The sequence below is a fragment of the Dipteris shenzhenensis genome, chromosome 15, assembly GCF_047967505.1.
Source record: "Dipteris shenzhenensis isolate YYH24624 ecotype China chromosome 15, Dip_SZ_1.0, whole genome shotgun sequence".
NCBI classification, from domain to species: domain Eukaryota; kingdom Viridiplantae; phylum Streptophyta; class Polypodiopsida; order Gleicheniales; family Dipteridaceae; genus Dipteris; species Dipteris shenzhenensis.
In genome coordinates, this window is record NC_141610.1 from 12159340 (window position 1) to 12178345 (window position 19006).

Consider the following 19006-nt stretch of genomic DNA (forward strand, 5'->3'; position numbering starts at 1 on the left):
TACGCAGGGAGGACAGAACTAAACTAGATCCAAAGTCTCTTAAATGCATATTCCTAGGTTACGGTGACAAAGGTGAGATGGGCTACAGGATTTGGGATCCCAAGAACAGAAAACTTATACGCAGCAATGATGTCGTGTTTGATGAAACCATCATGTTCAAGGAACCTGTTGTACAGCAGGGACCTTTAAAAGTAACTATTGATGATAACAGGCATCATGGGCAACACGAACAGGCTGTAAATCAGCCACAACAGCAGCATAACCAGCCATTAAATGATGCTGCAGCAGGTCCTAATGGACAGCCAGGTATGGCAGAAGACATCCCAATGGATGAAGCACAGTTAGGTTATCTTCCTGACATGCAAATGCAGCCAGGAGACATGGGACAGCCACCTTATCAGGGTGATGAACAGGCTGGACAGCCAGCTCAAGACGATGGTCATTGGGTTAGAAGGTCAACTAGACCGACGCGGCAGCCAGAAAGATTTGTTCCAGGCATTGATTATTTGATGCTCACTGATTGTGGAGAACCTTCATGCTACAGAGAGGCTAGGCAGAGGGCAGACAAGGTTCAATGGGATCTTGCTATGAAGGCTGAAATGGACAGCCTTCACAAGAATGGCACTTGGGAATTGGTATCCTTGCCTACTGGTAAGAAGGTACTGCCATGCAAATGGGTTTATCGACTTAAGGTCACACCTGGTGAAAAGCCAAGGCATAAAGCCAGACTGGTTGCCAAGGGGTTCAAGCAGGAATATGGTGTTGACTTTGACGAGATATTCTCTCCTGTTGTTAAGATGACAACACTCAGAACTGTATTAGCATTGGTTGCACATGCAGATATGGACTTGGTCCAAATGGATGTCAAGACAGCATTTCTTCATGGTGATTTACATGAGGAAATTTTTATGCAGCAACCAGAGGGTTTTACAGTAAAGGGCAAAGAGAAGCTTGTATGCAAACTAAAGAAAAGTCTTTATGGTCTAAAGCAGGCACCCAGGGAATGGTATCATAAGTTTGATACATTCATGCGAACCCAGGGTTACAGGAGAAGTGACATTGATCACTGCTTGTATACCAAGAAAGCTTCAGATGGCAGTTTACTTATCCTCATTTTGTATGTGGATGACATGTTAATTGCTGGAAAATCTCATAATGAGATGAATGCCTTGAAAAAGAGATTGCACCAGACCTTTGATATGAAAGATCTTGGTGATGCCAACCATATATTGGGTATGCGGATACTTCGGGATCGGGAAAAGCGGTTGCTATACTTGTCTCAGAAGGAATATATTGGCAAGGTCTTGCAGAGATTTCACATGGAGGGGGGGAAGAGTATTGGTACTCCATTGCCTCCTTATGTGAAAATCAGTGCTTTGGACAGCCCTCAGACAGATGCTGAAAAAGCTGAGATGTCAAAGATTCCGTATGCATCAGCATGTGGCAGTCTCATGTATGCTATGGTTGCAACCAGGCCCGATATTGCATTTGCAGTGGAGTGGTTAGCAGATACATGGCTAAACCTGGCAAAAAGCATTGGAATGCAGTAAAAGGTGTCATGAGATACCTGAAGGGTACACAGGACTTGTGTATATGTTTCGACAGTCAAGATGCAAAAGTGCAAGGTTATACAGACTCTGATTATGCCGGTCACCCTGATACCCGGAAGTCTACTACCGGATACGTTTTCACTTTCACTGGAGGTGCAGTGTCGTGGGTATCTAGAATGCAGCAATGCGTTGCATTGTCTACCACAGAAGCAGAATATATTGCAGCCACTGAGGCATGCAAGGAGGCTATATGGCTATCTCGGTTAGTGGCAGATTTGGGTTATCCATTGGAGATTCCATTGTTGCATTGTGACAGTCAGAGTGCCATACAGTTGGCACGTAATCCTGTCTTTCATGCAAAGACGAAGCACATAGATGTGAAATATCACTTCATCAGGGAGGTGCTTGAAAACAAGCAAATTAAGCTTGTTAAGGTGCATACAGATGACAATCCGGCAGATCTGTTAACCAAAGGGTTAGCTGCAGAGAGGTTTGCACACTGCAGATCTCTTATGGGTATTGGTTGAGGCCAATATTCTTTCTCTCCTTGAGGGCACACTGCCTTTAAGTGGGAGGTTGTTGGGGTAAAGGCACTGGCCACCCTATGTAAATAGTACTTTATGTTGTACTTTAGTGTAGGACACTTAAGTACACTAAGTACACATTTGTACTTAGATGTACTTAAGGGTTACTACCTTATCCATAATATATATGTGTGTACTTGGGGAGGTACCACTCACTCATTGTGATTATCCCCACTAGTGTGTGTGTGCAGTGAGTCTCCCTACTCCCTCACTCTCTCCCTCACAATCTATCAGGAAAAGCAAAGGTAAAGAACAAATATGTTGTAGCAGCACTGATAATCCAGAGATGGTAGGATTGCACCAAAGGAAGAGGTCAGAGCTGAACAGTGATCCAGTGTGTGCCCGATCCTGGACCTCGGGAGAGAGGAGTCTATCCCCGCCTCCATGCATGTAGAAGATTTGAACAGAAACATCAAGACACATCTGAACAGAAACGGTCCCGCTTAGGGAGAACTTGTAGATCCTGGAATTCGATGTCAATGGAGATCTGGTAGAGATGAAGATCATGACCTCCTTGTTCGAAGGAATGGGGAGTGTCAAGCCTGAAACCGAAAAGGGAGGGAGGGATGAGTGTAGAAGATGGAGGTAAGAAAGGGAGGGAGGGATGGGAGTAGAAGATGGAGTTCTGAAAGGGAGGGAGGGATGGGAGTAGAAAATGGAGTTCTGAAAGGGAGGGAGGGATGGAGTTCTCTTCCTTAGTGCGCAGCGAAATGAAGAGGAAACTGATATGTTCATAGGAGTGATGCTCCCCGTACCTATGGCCTCCTTGAAGAAGCAGGATCTTTAGATCACCGGAGATCTGGGGTCTTTAGATCACCATGGCTCTGATACCATATAGAAAGTTCTTTACTCGTTCCTATGCCGGCTTTGAGCTTTGTACTTGTCCAGTGTTCCATCGGCTTTGAGCTTTGTACTTGTCCAGTGTTCCATCGGCTTTGAGTTTTGTCATGTTGGCGTATCGGAGAAAAACGTGGAGAAGTAGAAGCACGAGGTGTGCGGGTACCTGCTTCAAGTTCCTTCCATTTCTGAAATTCAGCAAATTCTTTAAAGAGTTTGGAGAGGTATTCATAACCTTCGCTCCTTGCAGACTCTCTCTCGACATATGACGAGGGTGGTGGTTGAATAGAGGTCGATTCAGGTTGAGATCGCTTCGGGGAAGAAGGAGAAGACATCTTCGGTTGATGATCTATCTTCCAAGCTTTCCAGGTCAAGGCTCAGGTGTCGATAGGCACACCTTGCTCTGATACCATATAAAGAAAGTTCTTGGAGACAAATAAAACAACACTGAAGACTAATGATAGCTGAAGAAGAAATATATATCACCAAAGGAACTCAATACAAGAGAAGGTATGAGAGAGAAGCTTTGGAGGGAGCAAACATCAGTCCTCCAGGGCAGCCAACTATAGTGGACTTCTGCACTAGCTCCACAAGTTGGAACTGAACCAGATCTGGGACAGCAAACTGATGCAAGGGTTGCTGCAGATCTGGAGCAAAAAGAACAGTAGATGGAGCAGAAGTTGGGGCAGAGAGGAGGCACGAGGGAGAGGCAGAGAGGAGGCAGCCAGGAGGCAGGAAGGAGAGGCAGAGAGGAGGCAGCCAGGAGGCAGGAGCTCAGGGTGTGCAGGGACCTCAGGAGCAGAGGTCTTGCTTGTATCTTGTTTCTCACAGTTTCATTAATGCTCGGTTACTAGCTCCACCCTTTCACCTTGCTTAAATCTTGTTTCTCACAGTCTCATAGACCCATCGGTCTTCCGAAGACTTTAATAAACTTTCTTTCTTTCTTTCTTTCTTTCTCTCTCCGACTCTACAAGATACCTTCATGTTTACTTCAACAATGTACTCCCTGCTTCTAAATGGAAATGCTCTAGCCTAGGAAAGTACTTCCTATCTGAGTTTCTTATTCTTGCTCTAGCGTTTGAGAAGGAGTAGTCTAGGACAGTCTAACTAGGCTGGAATAGATAGAGTTAGCCACAGTTAGGGCTAGTTCTGTTTCACTCATATCAAGATCATGGGAAAATGTGCAAAAACCATGTCCATTTCTTTTGAAATTTGGAGCATGTGTTCTTGAGCTTGTGACACCTATTTGATCGTGGAAAGTTGTCCCATGTCCCAATCTATGGTTGCCACATATAACTAGATGAATCCAGGAACATTCCCAAACTCATCCTCTAAAAACACAACATAGTGCAGTTTCAATCTCACGAAAGTCACTCATCAGATTGAAAACCATAAACTCCATCACGCATAGCAGGGACTAGCTACTATGACATCCCCACTGACGTCATCAGCGCCACATGTCAAAATGTAAGAGGGTTGAAGTTTCAAAGTTATCAAATTTGAACAATTTTTACATCATTATGACCGGGTTTGCATCTTGAATTAAAGCCCTCATGGATTGTTGCAAAAATCTTTGATCAAAGCTGTATTGTGCATAAAAAGGCTGGCAGGCAGTTTCTCAAATCTGCTTCAACTTCCTGCAAATCCTGCTTCACATCCAGTTTCGACACCACCATCTGAGTCGCAGTTGCTGCTAGAAGGGATGTGCAAAGAATGATTTCAATCAGAAGTGGTTTGCCCTGTTTTTGGAGCAAAGTGTCTTTCGGTCAGGCGCAATTGACAGATGTGCATAATTCCAGCTGATTTTCAGCAATCTTGGGATTCCTCTATTCTATTCTCTGCTTATGTTCGATTAAATCCTGTATATGTACGAAAATTGGAGAAATTTTTGAATTTTGGATCAAGTGGGATTATTGAATTCTGGAGTTCTCTGTTTCTGAAATGCCTTCAAGAAGCCTCTAAATCAGGTTAGAAAGCAAGCAATCAAGGATTCAGACCCTAGGATGGAGGGAGAAGCACTTGAAGACGTTGCAATTGTACGATTAGGCACAGTAGCAGGAGAGCAGGCTGAGAATTCACTTCGAAATCAGGATCCTGTGGGCAATAATTAAGTTTCTATAGAGGCTATTCATCAAAAGCAAAAGCAGTTGATTCAAGAACAATTGATTCATAGTTGTTGAGCCCTATGCTTCATGAGTTCAGAGAATTCACAAAAGAAATCAAGCTAAGTAATCAAAGGATTGATCAAAGGCTGCAGAACTTATCTGCCACAATGAACAGAGGATTTATCATCTTAAGAGAAGTCAGATTCAATGAGGAAGACAATTTCTGAAGCACCAGATCATATGACAAATTCTGAAGGGTTTATGGCATCAGCTAGGAGGACTCAACGCAGATATGAAGAGGCAGCAACTAAAGCAAAAGACCTTCCCAGGGTACAACTCAGAAAGTTGTTAGAGATCAATGACCGCACCTATGAGCCTCCAATTTGTGGGGACAAAGGGGCATGTGATCATAAAGGGGTGGGGGGGGATCTCAACTCAGTTTTGTGGGGGGAGGAAGGCTGCAACAAAGGCGCCTCCCTGAGGTTTTGCAGGCTGCAAAGGAGGAGCACATAAGAGCAGCCCGAAGCCTCTTTATAGGACTGCCTGGTCGGCCCAATGGCCTACATGTGGCTGGTCTAGGGCAGGGATCGTCCCCCTTCCTAGTCAGCCTGTTCTGCCCTCATAAGGGGCCTGTAAAAGGGCCCCCTCCCCTCCCTCATTTTGCAACAGCACTGAAGCAGACAAGCAGCGTGGAGCAGGATTAGGAGTGATTGCAGGCTTTAGGTATCCAGCCCTTTGCTGGTTTCTTGTGCTCATCTTGAGCTTGCCTTGCCCACTATTTGGTGGAGGAATACATCTCAGTTTCTCTCTCATATTCTCTCTCTTGTATATGCTGTCTATACTATGCTGTCTATACTCTATCATCTGAGTGAGGTTCTCTTGCGTGGTCTGCATCATTGAGTGAGTGAGACAGAGCTGTTCCTATTCCATAAAGGTTGTAGATTCTATCCTTGATTTCCAACATGGTATCAAAGCACAATTCTCAGCTCTGGACGCTCTCACTTCAGGAAAGCGACTCCAATTCGAATCAGATTTGCAGAGTTCTATTTCATCTACAGCATGCTCTATTTGGAGATTCTTTGCTGTGTGAAATTTACAGCATACATGTCGAAGTTAGAAGCCTCTTCAGCCACTACTATCACACTCCCTCCTCTAGTCATGTTCCCTCTTATACTATCCCTAACTTTGGAGAGTTTGGGAAGCTAGATGGGACAAATTACCCCATCTGGAAGGTAAAGACCAAAGTCCCCTAGTGGCTGAAGTTGTGGAAGCTCACAACGAGAGCGGACGCGAAGCCAGAGGATGTTGTAGACCACAAGGGCAGGATTCTGATGCTGGTGGACAAAGATGAACTCGGAGCATGGGACGATAGAGATGCTCATGCCCTAGCTTTAATCATAGGGACAACGGCGGACTTTGTGATTCCTCACATCCAGATGGCTAACACGTGAATGGAGGCGTGGACCAGTCTGAAGGACCTATACACACTTCTTGTATATTGACTCTCCAGCACCAACTCTTCGATATGCACATGGATGACGAAGAGATCGGTACATGACCACTTGACGAAAGTCACAGTGGTAAGAGATCAACCAGACTGCAATCAACTGGCATTGCTGACACTTGGGATATTACCGCGCAGCTTCAAGGGATTCGTCACACCACAATGACAGCAGGAGAAAGGACCAAGCTCTTGACATTCGAGCTTGGGCCCTTGTTACTACAGAAGGAAGCCCGGGAGAAGTTGTACAACAAGGACAATGACGAAGCACTTTTGGCAAAGCCTGGTAAGGGCAGGCCTAAGGACTCCAAATGCAAGGCCGACGACACAAAGCAGAAAAAGAAGGTAAAATGTTTCTACTGTGAATAGCTTGGTCATTATGTGAAAGATTGCAAGAAGAAGAAGGCGGATCAAAAGAAAAAGGAGTCCTCCCATAGCAAAGAGGAGCTTAAGACACACACAGCCAACGTCACTACTAGAGAACTTTTCGTGTGCATAGAGCAGTGTAGCAAAGAGGAGCTTAAGACACACACAGCCAACGTCACTACTAGAGAACTTTTCGTGTGCATAGAGCACTACTCTACTCATGTAGACCTTCTCAAGTTCCTAAGAAGCGGAACTGCCTCCAAATGTTTACCTACCTTGTAGTTAGCTTTACTTACCTTTTAGTTAGCTTTACTTAAGATACACGACGTATGGCACACCAAGAAGTCTCGTCTCTAGGAATTACGAGCAAGATTTCTGGTCTCTAGGAGTTAAGACCTATGCAACATAGAGAGTACAACGTCAATTGTATATATAGAGATGCGGATCTACCATTTCTTGCTTGGGGGGTCCGGGTGGGGGTTGGGAAAAGGGGGGAAGACTGGGAGGGGGGAGAATGATTTGCCAAAAAAGCATCCCCCATGACTTTACAGAAGAGGGGTGATTATGGTTACACTACAGCCATGCTTGGCCATTATTAGCTGGTTCAGTGAAAGCAGCAAATAGGGCTTATACTGTAATGCTGAATTTAGCTTTAATGTAGAGGACTCCGTACGACGCGGACGTGCACTTTTCTTTTCTTTTTTCTTTTTTTTTGGGGGGGGGTGGGGGGGGGGGGGATTGTTGTGTTTTGGAAAACACATTCAACAGCTTAATACGCTTCACCTACGGATATACAAGGATGACAATATACCAATAAAACCAAGAGGTCCTTTATGTAAAACGGGTGAAACACACACACAAAATGCATTCTGCTTAATAAGCTTCACCTACGGATGTACAATAATAATACTAGACGAATAACGCCAAGAGGTCCATTATGCAAAACCGTACAGACAATATATTAAGCCCACCAACGAGATCTAGGTTTGCCCGTTACACAGGATGACCCAGTGAAAGCGTGACCCTTATCCTTGAGTGCTCAAACAGCTAATAGACCCACAAGCTAGAGTTGAACTTTGAACATGAATTTCTGTTCTTGTACCAGGGATCGCAACACAGGTTAGCCGCAAAGACTTGAACACAGAATTCCGCGAGATCGAGGCCAGGAGAGTGGCATACAATGTGACGCTGGTAGAACTTGAATTTGAAATGACGTTCAACGTCGGATGTGGAAGCTAGGTGAGCTGGGAGAAGCACGTTGGACCAGTACTCGGCCCAGCGAGAGTCACTGTCGTAGTCGTAAGCGAGGGCGGCAGCCTTCTTCGTGACTTGAGCGTCTTGAGCCATGTCTTTGATGATGTAACCCTCAACAGCATCGCGCCTTATTATGTATCAAAGTAGTCAGCAATTCCCTCTTATTACAAGCTCAATTTTCCCTCTCTATTGGTTTTCAAGGCTTCCTAACAAGGTATCAGCTATTGTAGTGTTCTTCAAGTCCACCGTGATACTAGGACAAAAATCACAACTTGCTCAAGCATAACTTTCGTGTATATTGTCTCATAGAAACTTACTTTCAACAAATTGCATTTTCTAACAAACTTTTAAGTACGTGCTGATTCAAATCAATCCCTCACACTACTCCACAAATCAATTCGACAGCTATAGTGATAAGTGCTTTTTGGCGCTACTGCTTCAAATACTACCTTTATTAGTTTTGTTTTGCTTGCTTATGTGTTTTTCTAGGCCTTCGTGTCAGTAACTATTGTTTTTTTTCAAGCTCCAAAGCATTGGGTACATCTCACTCATGGCAACCAAGCCGGCCTTCTAAATGAGATGTCTTTCTAAATGGCCAAAACCATGATTTTGAGCTAGATTGATGACTATCTCCTACCTATTGCAACTGATTGTTTTATGGAGAACTACAGCCTTATGCATATTTAACTCGTTGCTACTTTGCATGATCACAATCTTTTGGCCCTCCATATGTAGTGTTGTATTTAGTATGGGTTTTCTTGTGTGCCATGCACTAATTGTAGAAGACACTCCTTGGCTCGTAGATCTTTCATGTACATTGTCACATGGTCGTATGGCTCCTCATGTTGCAAACCTATTGAGGAGATGTGTTGCCAGTAATGCATTATACCTTCCTAAGTGTTGACCATGCTTATAGAACCTTATTTGAAGGATAGTTAGTCTAAGTGTTTTTAATCTCACTGTGGTGGTAACAAGATTTAGCAAGGATGGACATCTATGTATGAGGTGTGCGGCTATTATTTGCAATTGATTAATTTGAACATTCCTTAGCTCCTACTTCTTGTGTTTATTGCATCCCCTTTGATTGTTTAACTATTCCATTGAGTGCATTCTTTCATGATTTGGGTCACTTTTTTCTCGTTTTAAATTTGCATTATTGCATGAACCTTGTTTTGCTTTACAGGTTGTGCTTTCATTGTAATGCCTTTCAATAGGCTTATTCATAAGCTCTCATTTATCAAGGCCAAGTTGAATCTCAAGCTTCTAAGCTCCCTCAAATGCCTACAGAGTGCCCCCTTTCTCTATGTACCAAACTTTGTTGAGCACAAGGGGCAACCTTGCCTAGCCAATATGAAGCAACACAAAGCTATTATGCAAAAAACATTGGATATTCTAGAGCTTGTAAAACACTACTTGTGACATTTCTTATAAGCTTTTGCGAGACATGTATACATTAGGCTACTACGTAAAGCAATTAAAATCATGTTGGAGTAAGCAAATGCATGAAGAAGTTGAGGTGCTAGATCATATACAAGAAATGCCTAGACTTTCACCTAGTTTTATTTGCAAAACGGGCATGTATTTTGAATTAAATGTGATGTTAAGTGTGAAGACCAAAAGTATACAATTATTCATCTATACAAATTGTCATCTTCAAGAAAGTTTTTTCCCTACTACTTCATTGCCACTTTCTAAGCGTGATTTGATTAACTCTAAATGTAATGCTTTTTAAATTAAACAATCATAAAAAATAGTTTTCCTTGTTCTCATCCTATACTCAGTAAAACTATTAGTGTGTTTCCTTGTTCTCATTCTATACTTAGTAAAACTACTAGCCCTCACCTAATTCTTCCATTAGTGTTTTCTCATGTAAACTTCCCATCTACCTATTATAAAGGACCTTAATATCAACAAATTATTCTATACAATAACTTGACATAAGCAGAATCATAATTGAAAAAGCCTTTCTTTTCCAACAGAAATCTTCAATTGATTTTTTGTGGAAGGATGGAGAAACCAACTAACCTAAGTCAAAGGGATAGATTCAAAATTGAATGCAAAGGGGAAACTTGAACTTAAGACATCCTTTACCCTAGATATGTAGTGGTTGGTGACAATGAGCTCAACATGTGGGCACAGTGACGTGAAGGATTTAGGCTATTAATGTGATACCTATGCATCTCATCCACATTCACCTATCACTTTTAGCATGCTTCTAGCTATTGTGTGTTTTTTTTTCTAGATTTTCTTTTCTATTCACAACCTCATAAATAAAAGGGGAGAGGCCTCCTACCCTCATAAAGAGAGGGACTTCCTCATTATCACTCCACTCTCTACCCCTCCAATTGCCTTTTTCACCCCCCCTCCTCCCTTTTGTTATGACCAATACATCTTTGAACTATTTTGAAGTGGGAGGGGGGCTATTTCTATCTTCTTCTTCTTCTTTCTTTTATTTGGGTATTATCTTTCTCCTTTATTTTTTGGAGAATGGTGATGCCCTAAAATGGACAGACACCTACTGTGAAAACCCCAATTGATATGTACTATAGTCCTCTTTCTCTATATATAAGAGGACACCTTTCCATTGCGCTTGCGTCTTTTGTGTGTGTTGTCTATCTCTTTCTCTTTCCAACCTCTCTTGATAGCCATGGTGCTTTAGCTAGTTCTTCCTTTCTATTTAAGCAATAGATTTGAGTGTTTTCATAGTCATAGAAGCTCACTTGTCTTGGTGTTTTCACCCTCACAAAATTTGAGGATCCTTCATCTTTAGTTAGTCCATAAATGACCACCTTCTATCAACCCTTTTCATTTTTATTAGGTATTCAGAGCCTCATGTGCGTGAATAGCCCTTGCATGCGTATGTATTTGAACCACCTCTTAGAGTACAGGTGAGTGTAAGCATGCTAGTAGTGCATGAATGTACTCCTATGAGTAGATACTATCATTTGTGTTGACATAATTGCTTATGTCATGTGTGATGTTAGTAGCCATGTAGATCTTTAAATCTTCTAAACTCCATAGCTGCACTTTGAACCAAGAGCTATGGGATGCCCTCTTCACCTACCATTTGATTTCTGCTAGATGTCCTAGATCTTTCAGCTTGCTGCTGCTGCTGTCATTTTTAGGGAAACCTTCCACTACATTCTATTAATTGTTGCCATCTTTTATTGGAGATTCTTGTGGAGCTTCTCTCAACATTGAACAAATTTTGCTACTTGCCATTTTTTGATCCATGTCTGGTTGATTATATATCAACCCATCCTATATCTCTCTTTGTATTGCTCCTTCATGCTTTAGAGTTGAAATTCCACGACGACTGCTACCACTTCTTTCTTTTTTTAGTTCTCTATGATGCCACCTATTTTGGAGGAATCACCCGCTTTTGCAATTCATAGTTGCTCCCACTCTGCTTGCCTGCATACCACTCATTGACACCTTTCCTTGTCATCAAGTGAGCCTCTTGCATATCATCTTACATAAAGTTGCACACTATGTAACCTTTTCTCAGAGATCCAGCTCTAACAACTATAAATGCTACTCAAGCTCGTCATTGACTCTTGTGGCTCTTGTAATCTAGTAATTGGCTACTTGCTGGTTCTACGAGGATTTCCCCACTATAAAATGACTTTTTATGGTTAGTGTGTTCTTTTGAATCAACAAACAAAGTTCCATATCTTCCACATTCCTGTTTTGTTGATTTGGCTGCTCAGGCCATAAGGACGGATTCACTTCGTTGGCTACCAATGTGAGTTTGAAATCTACCAACTACTCTATTCAGCCCAAAATATTTTTGCAATGGATAGAATTAAGAGCTATTCTAGATTCCATCAAACGGCTGAATGATTGCAATCCTCACATTGCTTGAGCTTCTATGTTGCTTTATATGGTGATTGAGCTTCTATGCTTCTTTTCACTTTGTCATCAATCACTGAGGTTTTTTCTATGATCATTAACAACCACAAGCATCAATTTGATTTAGAAGCAAGACCTTGGTCAATTGTTGAAGCAAAAGAGGATATTTCACTTCCACACATTGGGGTGACAATGGCTGCAATTGATCATGCCATACACGTTTTTTGGTGGAGGAGATGAGGAACAATTACCTTCAAAAGCCTTGGTTGTGAAATGGTGCATTTCCCCTTGGGCCTAAAATGATGCTGGGCATCTAGTGCCTCACACAGACAGTGGAAAAGTTACATATTGGCATCAAAGGGGGATATTACCTCTCCAAGTATCATTTCTTATGCTCTATATATGTTGGAGTCGGGTTCTCTTCCCAAGATGTCCCTAAAAGCGAACTTAATAATCATATGTTTTCCCATATGAGTTTCAATATTTGTAACAAGGGCCTTAATTTATAAAATGTTCCATGCCTTGTACCTAGCTAAGAGCTACGGGGGTTAGTTTGGAGAAAACAAAGTATATTGTTGCTATGGGTGGAGCTCCTAGAATGGGGCTTATAAGGGCATTTCTAAGATGTCAATGCCTTGGCCCCTTAGACCTTTGAGCCTATTAGCTATTCATCTTCATGGGTGATTAAGGTTAGAATTTAAAGATGGATCTTCTTATTGCAATTTGATTGGTCGTGACGAAGTATCTTGAGGTATTGTTATTGGTCCAATGTTGAGTCCATGTGAGTTATGCATGGGTGACGACATGGCTTCATTGCATGTATTCTCTCCTATGTAGTAGGAGGTCGTGGTGATTTGCCTTCATTCCACCAGTAAGCTCCAGAAGGTGGTTTTGAGAATTGACTCCCACAAGCTCAGGAAGGTGGTGTGACCTTTGGCTTCTATACAAAGTCGAGGGCAAGATAGCGTGCAGCTGGTCATGACCTCATGAGGCGGAAATTTATTGGCGGTGTTGGTAAATCAAAATTGTCTTGGTGGTCGATCGCGGGTGTGAATCATAGTAGTGTGCCTTTGTGGCTATCTCATATGCATTATAATGAGCAACAAGCCCCATAGGGATGAGCTCAGTGTTTGATAGTAACTTGAAGCATTTTCTACGAGAGTTGTTGAGTCATTTGATATCACATTTTTTTCTCCAGTTCATAAGCTAGTGATTTTAGTTGTGAGATGGACTATCTTGTTTAAATTCATTGCATGCATCAATTTGTTTGGGGCAATAAGCTATCAGTGGTATCAGAGCTTGATTATCATCACTTTGCCCTCATCATAAATTTTGTTGTGGTGCATGCATGTCTCGGACTTCTGCACGGCTCTAGTCGGGCATCAAAATTGTGAAGAGACATCGGAGCACATGAAGTGATCGAAGAAATCCCCTCCACATACTTGCTGAGACTTGATCCAAGTCCTTCTCAAGCCACAAAGACTGTGAGCATGGACTCATCCAAGAAGATAAGCATGGAGCTATCCTAGCCACCTTCAACGGCAAGAATTTTATGTCCTAGCAATTGGCCACTTGACTATTGTTCATGCAGAAAGGGTTATGAAGTATAGTCTCGGGCACAGAGAAGAAGTTTGTTTACTTGTGAAATCAATGTATGCCAATATATCAATGGATTTTTTTGTCAAGGATGTCCTTTGAACACCAGTAAGAGATTTACCTTACAAAAAGAAAAATTGAGGTTAGTGACACTGAGGGATAGTAATGTAATGGGGGAAACCACTAGAGAAGGTGGACATACTTACACCAAACATAACATACTATCCATTTTTCTATTAAAAATGGAAATGGGACAATATGTGTGTGTGTGAGGCCTATGGATCCACTCCAGGGAATAGGTAGTGGTTCTGCAATGTGGCATCCAAGTTAAAAATCATTTTTGCATTGGAATGAAATATAAAATACATAATCAGGAAGAAAACTATTTGTGTTTACAATCCTCATCTAAGAGGTGAAGAGTAGGAAGAGAATTGAAGGCATTGACCTTGTTAGCAGTCACACTGGAAATGTATTCTAATGTCGAGGAGTGTTACCTGCATCCATCCAAGAGAAGGTAATGTTAGAATATAAGCATCTTCTAGCTTGGGACTGCAAGTGTCATATACCCTGACTGGTTGTTATTGTAGTTTGGAATGTGAGTTGCCCAGCTCCCGCATAATGTTTGCATCACAAAAAAGTGAGGAACAGTAACCAAAAGGAGCCACCTCCTGAAACTTCTTGAATCAATGGTTAAATCCAGTTAAGGATAAGAGTAATGGAGTTAATAATGAGATTCCACAATGTAGAAGAGCCCATAGATATTTACAACTCTCACTAATTTCTTGATGATTTTATACAACCAAAAGATAGTGGAAAAGACATATTAGAAAAGAACTAAAAATAAATTGACAAAATTAAAGAAACTCTAAATAGGGGACATTAAAATATGGAGCCTAAAGAAGGACAGTGTAAGCTATCATGATGTATATAGGATAGAAGAGTATCTTGACTAATAAGGAAAACACAGGGCTACATTCGCTCAAGGAAGCTAGGACCAAAAGTGAGCCTAGCTTTCTGAAGTCAAACTACTATAAGAGGATAAAACATGTTAAGGGACTAGGTTCTAGTTTGAGATGCCATAGACAACAATTTCTAGGCAGGTTTTCCTGACACTAGTATACAAGTAACAAAGGAACAAAGTGGAGGGGTTTATCACACATCAATTCTTCAACATCATATATGTCTAACGAGCTCGGGTTGCAGCCTACCGAGTTCTTGGGTTCTTATAGTAATGTGCATTCCAAGGATTAACCACACAACAATTTGGTGGAGACACCCTAGATTGAGCATTTAAGAAATACATCGATTATTCTGACACTAGTATACAAGTAACGAAGGAACAAAGTGGAGGGGTTTATCACACATCAATTCTTCGACTGCATATCTATCTTATGAGGTCGGGTTGTAGCCTACTGGTTCTCATAGTAATGTGCATTCCAAGGATTAACCACACAACAATTTGGTGGAGACACCCTACATTGAACATTTAAACAATACATCAGTTAAAAGAGCTACATGAAGCCACCAAAGTGGTCCAACGATCACAATGAAGAACACAACGACTCGTGATACTTAGAGAATGGTGATCTTCCAACTACTACCAATGATGATTAGTAAATTCTGAGCTCACTCCTGATCCCAAATTTGCTATAGAGTCGATGGGACACTAAGGAGTACTGAAGATTTTGTAGGGGTAATGACTTGTATGATTGATGATGCCTACCCTATCGATCAGGTGAGGAGGCCTCTGATCCCATCCTGCATACACCTAGCCGATTTACTCTTGATCCATGGCATCCTGATATTTTTTGTTTCATTCATTTCTTTTGGGTTCCTTGTGAATAATTCAGGTTGTTATTCAATGGTTTAGGGCCTGCACATGTCGTAATGCATTTTGGTCCCTTGAATTGAGAGCACGATGGGACTCCATTCTTTAGCATGGTGTCCACAAATAGTCCAAAATGGGTGGAGACCCAGAATGCTTCCATGCTTAGCATGATTACATGAGCAACTTGCATAGAGGGAAGTGTACAAGGAGATGAGGGGAAGATCCAAAAAAGGGAGGGGATGGGAAGAATGAAAGTGATAGTGTGGTAAATTGAACAAGCGAGAGAGACAGTGGAGGTCGAGATCTAGTATAGAGGAAGGGCAATTGAGGATGAGCTCGCTTGAGAGAGCAAGGAGAGCCAAAGGAGAGATAAGGGAAAGAGCGATGAGCATAGGAGCGATAGGAATCCAATGCCATGCATCAATAGACCATAAATTTGTAAAGGGTGTATAGTTCCTCCACACTAATGAGGAAATAAATATTGCTTACCCACTATCAAGCATGTACCAAGGACTTTTACACATATGCCAGCTTTGCCTTACTAAATGTTTCTAGATTTTGCCTCCAAGGCTTTGGCCTAGTGGTTTGGACATTGGGCTTCCAACCCCCCAGGTCATGGGTTCAAATCTTGGAGGTTGGTGTCCTAGCATGTGATTGGGTGTGTGTGTGGGTGTGTGTGGTGTGTGTGAGTTGACCATAGTTGTGGACCTTGTGCCCACCGGTCCAAGGCATGTGTGTGAAAAATATATTTTTTTTAATAGATTCTTGCCATTATTCCATTGAGACCAAGGGGCTACTAGGGGAGGGACATCTTGGCTACTTATAATCAATGCCAATAGAGGTACCATGTAGCGTCAGCACATTTGATAGGGAAGCATGTTAACCATTAACAATGGATGCCACCTACAATGGGATACAAAATTTACCATGGTTCAATAGTAAGGACTCATAGTGGGACAAGGGATTAGACACCTACACCCACACCCACACCCAAACATGTTGCTAATTAGGCTAGGAGAGTATGTGTGTGCATAGGAGATCATGCGTAAAAATACCAAATTGTGGATACCATATTTGAATAAGCATGGGACAAAGAAATCAATAAAGCCATGCAACAAGAAAACCAATAGTGTACAACCACTTTACTCTTATACCGGATCACATGTGAGATTCTGGTTAAGAAAACAAGTGTGTGTGTGTGTGCGTGTATGTGTGCACGCGCGTGCACTACTTATTCAAGATCTATCCTATCTACAATTACTTTTCCATTCCTCCCAAGTGTCAAGGGCACATTTCAATAACCATGTATTCAACCTTATTATTCTTATGTGCCCTTGACCAGTTATAAAATTAGAACATAAGAAGGTGAGAAGGACCTAAAGGCCTATTGGAGGATACCCCTCCCCAACTTTGCATATCTATTTAGGCCATGATATTGGCAATTTTTGGCAGGAAGCATAGTGCAATCAATGGGAAATTCAAGCTCTAGTTGAGCCATGTGTTGCTCTATATTCAAAGTTCCATTGTTCTAATCTTTAGAGCTCGATTGCATATATTAAATAGTAGAGTACATGATGCACTTGAGAGCATTGCCTTCATTTTGTTATCTCAAATTTTTTTAATAAGTTTTGATGAAGTGAGTGATGTCCGTATTTATAATGTTCTTTCTGGGTGAGGTGGATATCATTCTTTTTTAAAATTATTATACAATAAATAAGAGATTTGTATATTCAATTTTATTTGGAAATTTATGTTTTGTTGTATGTGCAACATAAGTTTTTAGTGAAGGCATATTCGTATACAATGTATACTTAATGTAGGATATTTGTACCCATACTTCCATATGGATCTTTCTATGACTAGTAGTATATTATGAATATTTTAATGAACGTGTGAGTATCTTTTTTGAGAGTGTAGTGGTAGCATGCTTGTGTACAATGTAAACTGGAGAAATATTATCAGAATTTGAAGAAATATTAAATTTACAGCACACAACATTTGTTCAAATACGACAACACTTACACTTAAGACAATACCTACTAAAAGGTCGTATTATGAATGTCATGACGAACTTAGAAAGTGTGAGAAAGGGAGGCCGCTACCTATGGGGGGGAAGATTCAGCCGCGCCCTTGCTTGAGGCTTTGGGTCCGGGGTGAGATCTCGAAGAGGGATGGGAGGAGGACTAAACAATCTAAATCCCAACCACCAAACAATCTACATAAACATTGTAGAAAGTCTCCTCCTCTGGGTTATGTGGATGGTTTGTTGAGGTGTCCCCTCACTGCTTCCCTTGGGACTAGGGGGCTACATCCTGGTCTACCTTTGCACGCTCCCTAAATTTGGCCCATTTCCTATGACTCTTTAGAGCCTACTTCTTGGTCTTACTGCACTCTACCCTGGTCTAGGTCCCTTTAGAAGGCTCCACCCCAGGAGTCTAGGACTCCATCCTCTATTTGGCTCCACACTGCACTCACTCTAGGCAAGCAACCCCTCTGAAAATCATAAGCCGAGTGCCCCGTTTGCCTATGCCGTAAGCATTGGCCTAGAACCGCAAAGATCTCAATGCACTTTCTAAAATCCCACCATCAAGTGCCTCAAGAAAGATCTCCTTTGGAAGGGACTTTGGGATCTCCACTATCAGCTTCAGTCCAGGGACTCTGTCATTTGCTACCACTAATGCTGCTGTCTGAGGGGACAACTCCAACATCGTGCCAAAATCTCTCCCAATAAAGTATACTCTTTCACGAGTCCTGGAAAGTAAAGTAGCACCAAAATGTGAGGCACATGGTGAGTCACCTCCATGTTGTAATCTTTGAACCCATGGTACCAAGGATGAAGTAAATAAGGTACGGAACCATCAAGAGAGGGATCAATCCACAAGGGTCCTAGTGGTCTCCATGAGGAAGACCCCTTCCATAGATGGCAACCTCTTGTATGTGGTCTCTGTCTACTCCTAGAATTGTCTGGATCTATACATGCACTTAGCTCCTTGTAAGCATGAGTTTGTGACTATTCATCCCACGACAACTCTACAATTTCTTCACTTTTTGCTTGCCTTCTAGGGAGAGAAGAACCTTTATAGTTTGGGGAGTTGAGGATGCTGCCATCTGGGTTCCTCTAGATAGACTAAGGATCATTGCCAAGATTTAGTCCTTAGAATGAACACGAAATGAACAAACATAAACTCTTCATTACTGCTAAAAGGGAGGGAAGGAAGGGCAAAAAGAGAGGGGGGTAAAGTGAGGGAAAAAGAGCCTCAAGAGCCCTCCAAAAGGCTAGTTGGAAGGTCCTCCGACATGGGCCTCCAACACCACATCCTAAAAAGATATGGCATGCTCCCAAGTGGTCTGAGCAACACCTTCAAGGAAAACCTTGTAAAGAAGCTAAAAAAGGGAAAGCTACATGGCCAAAGCCCTTTGAAATAATGCTAGAGGGTGCTACATGAAAGCAATTTTGGCCACCAAGGGATCCCAATGCACCTAATGGTAGACTGGCCACAAAGCAATGCTAGCCACCTAATGGTAGAATATAG

General features: G+C 42.0%; 1 protein-coding gene across 1 annotated transcript in view; it reads right to left on the bottom strand.

Moving 5' to 3' along the window:
• The window catches only part of LOC147893373 (dihydroflavonol 4-reductase/flavanone protein), an 82670-nt gene extending 74318 nt beyond the window's left edge, over nt 1–8352 (bottom strand). Inside the window, exon 1 of the mRNA XM_087385991.1 lies at nt 8123–8352. Within this exon, the coding sequence (XP_087242117.1) occupies nt 8123–8290 (168 nt within the window). The 5' untranslated portion in view covers nt 8291–8352. The remainder of the gene's footprint in view (nt 1–8122) is intronic.
• Nucleotides 8353–19006: the final 10654 nt, after the last annotated feature.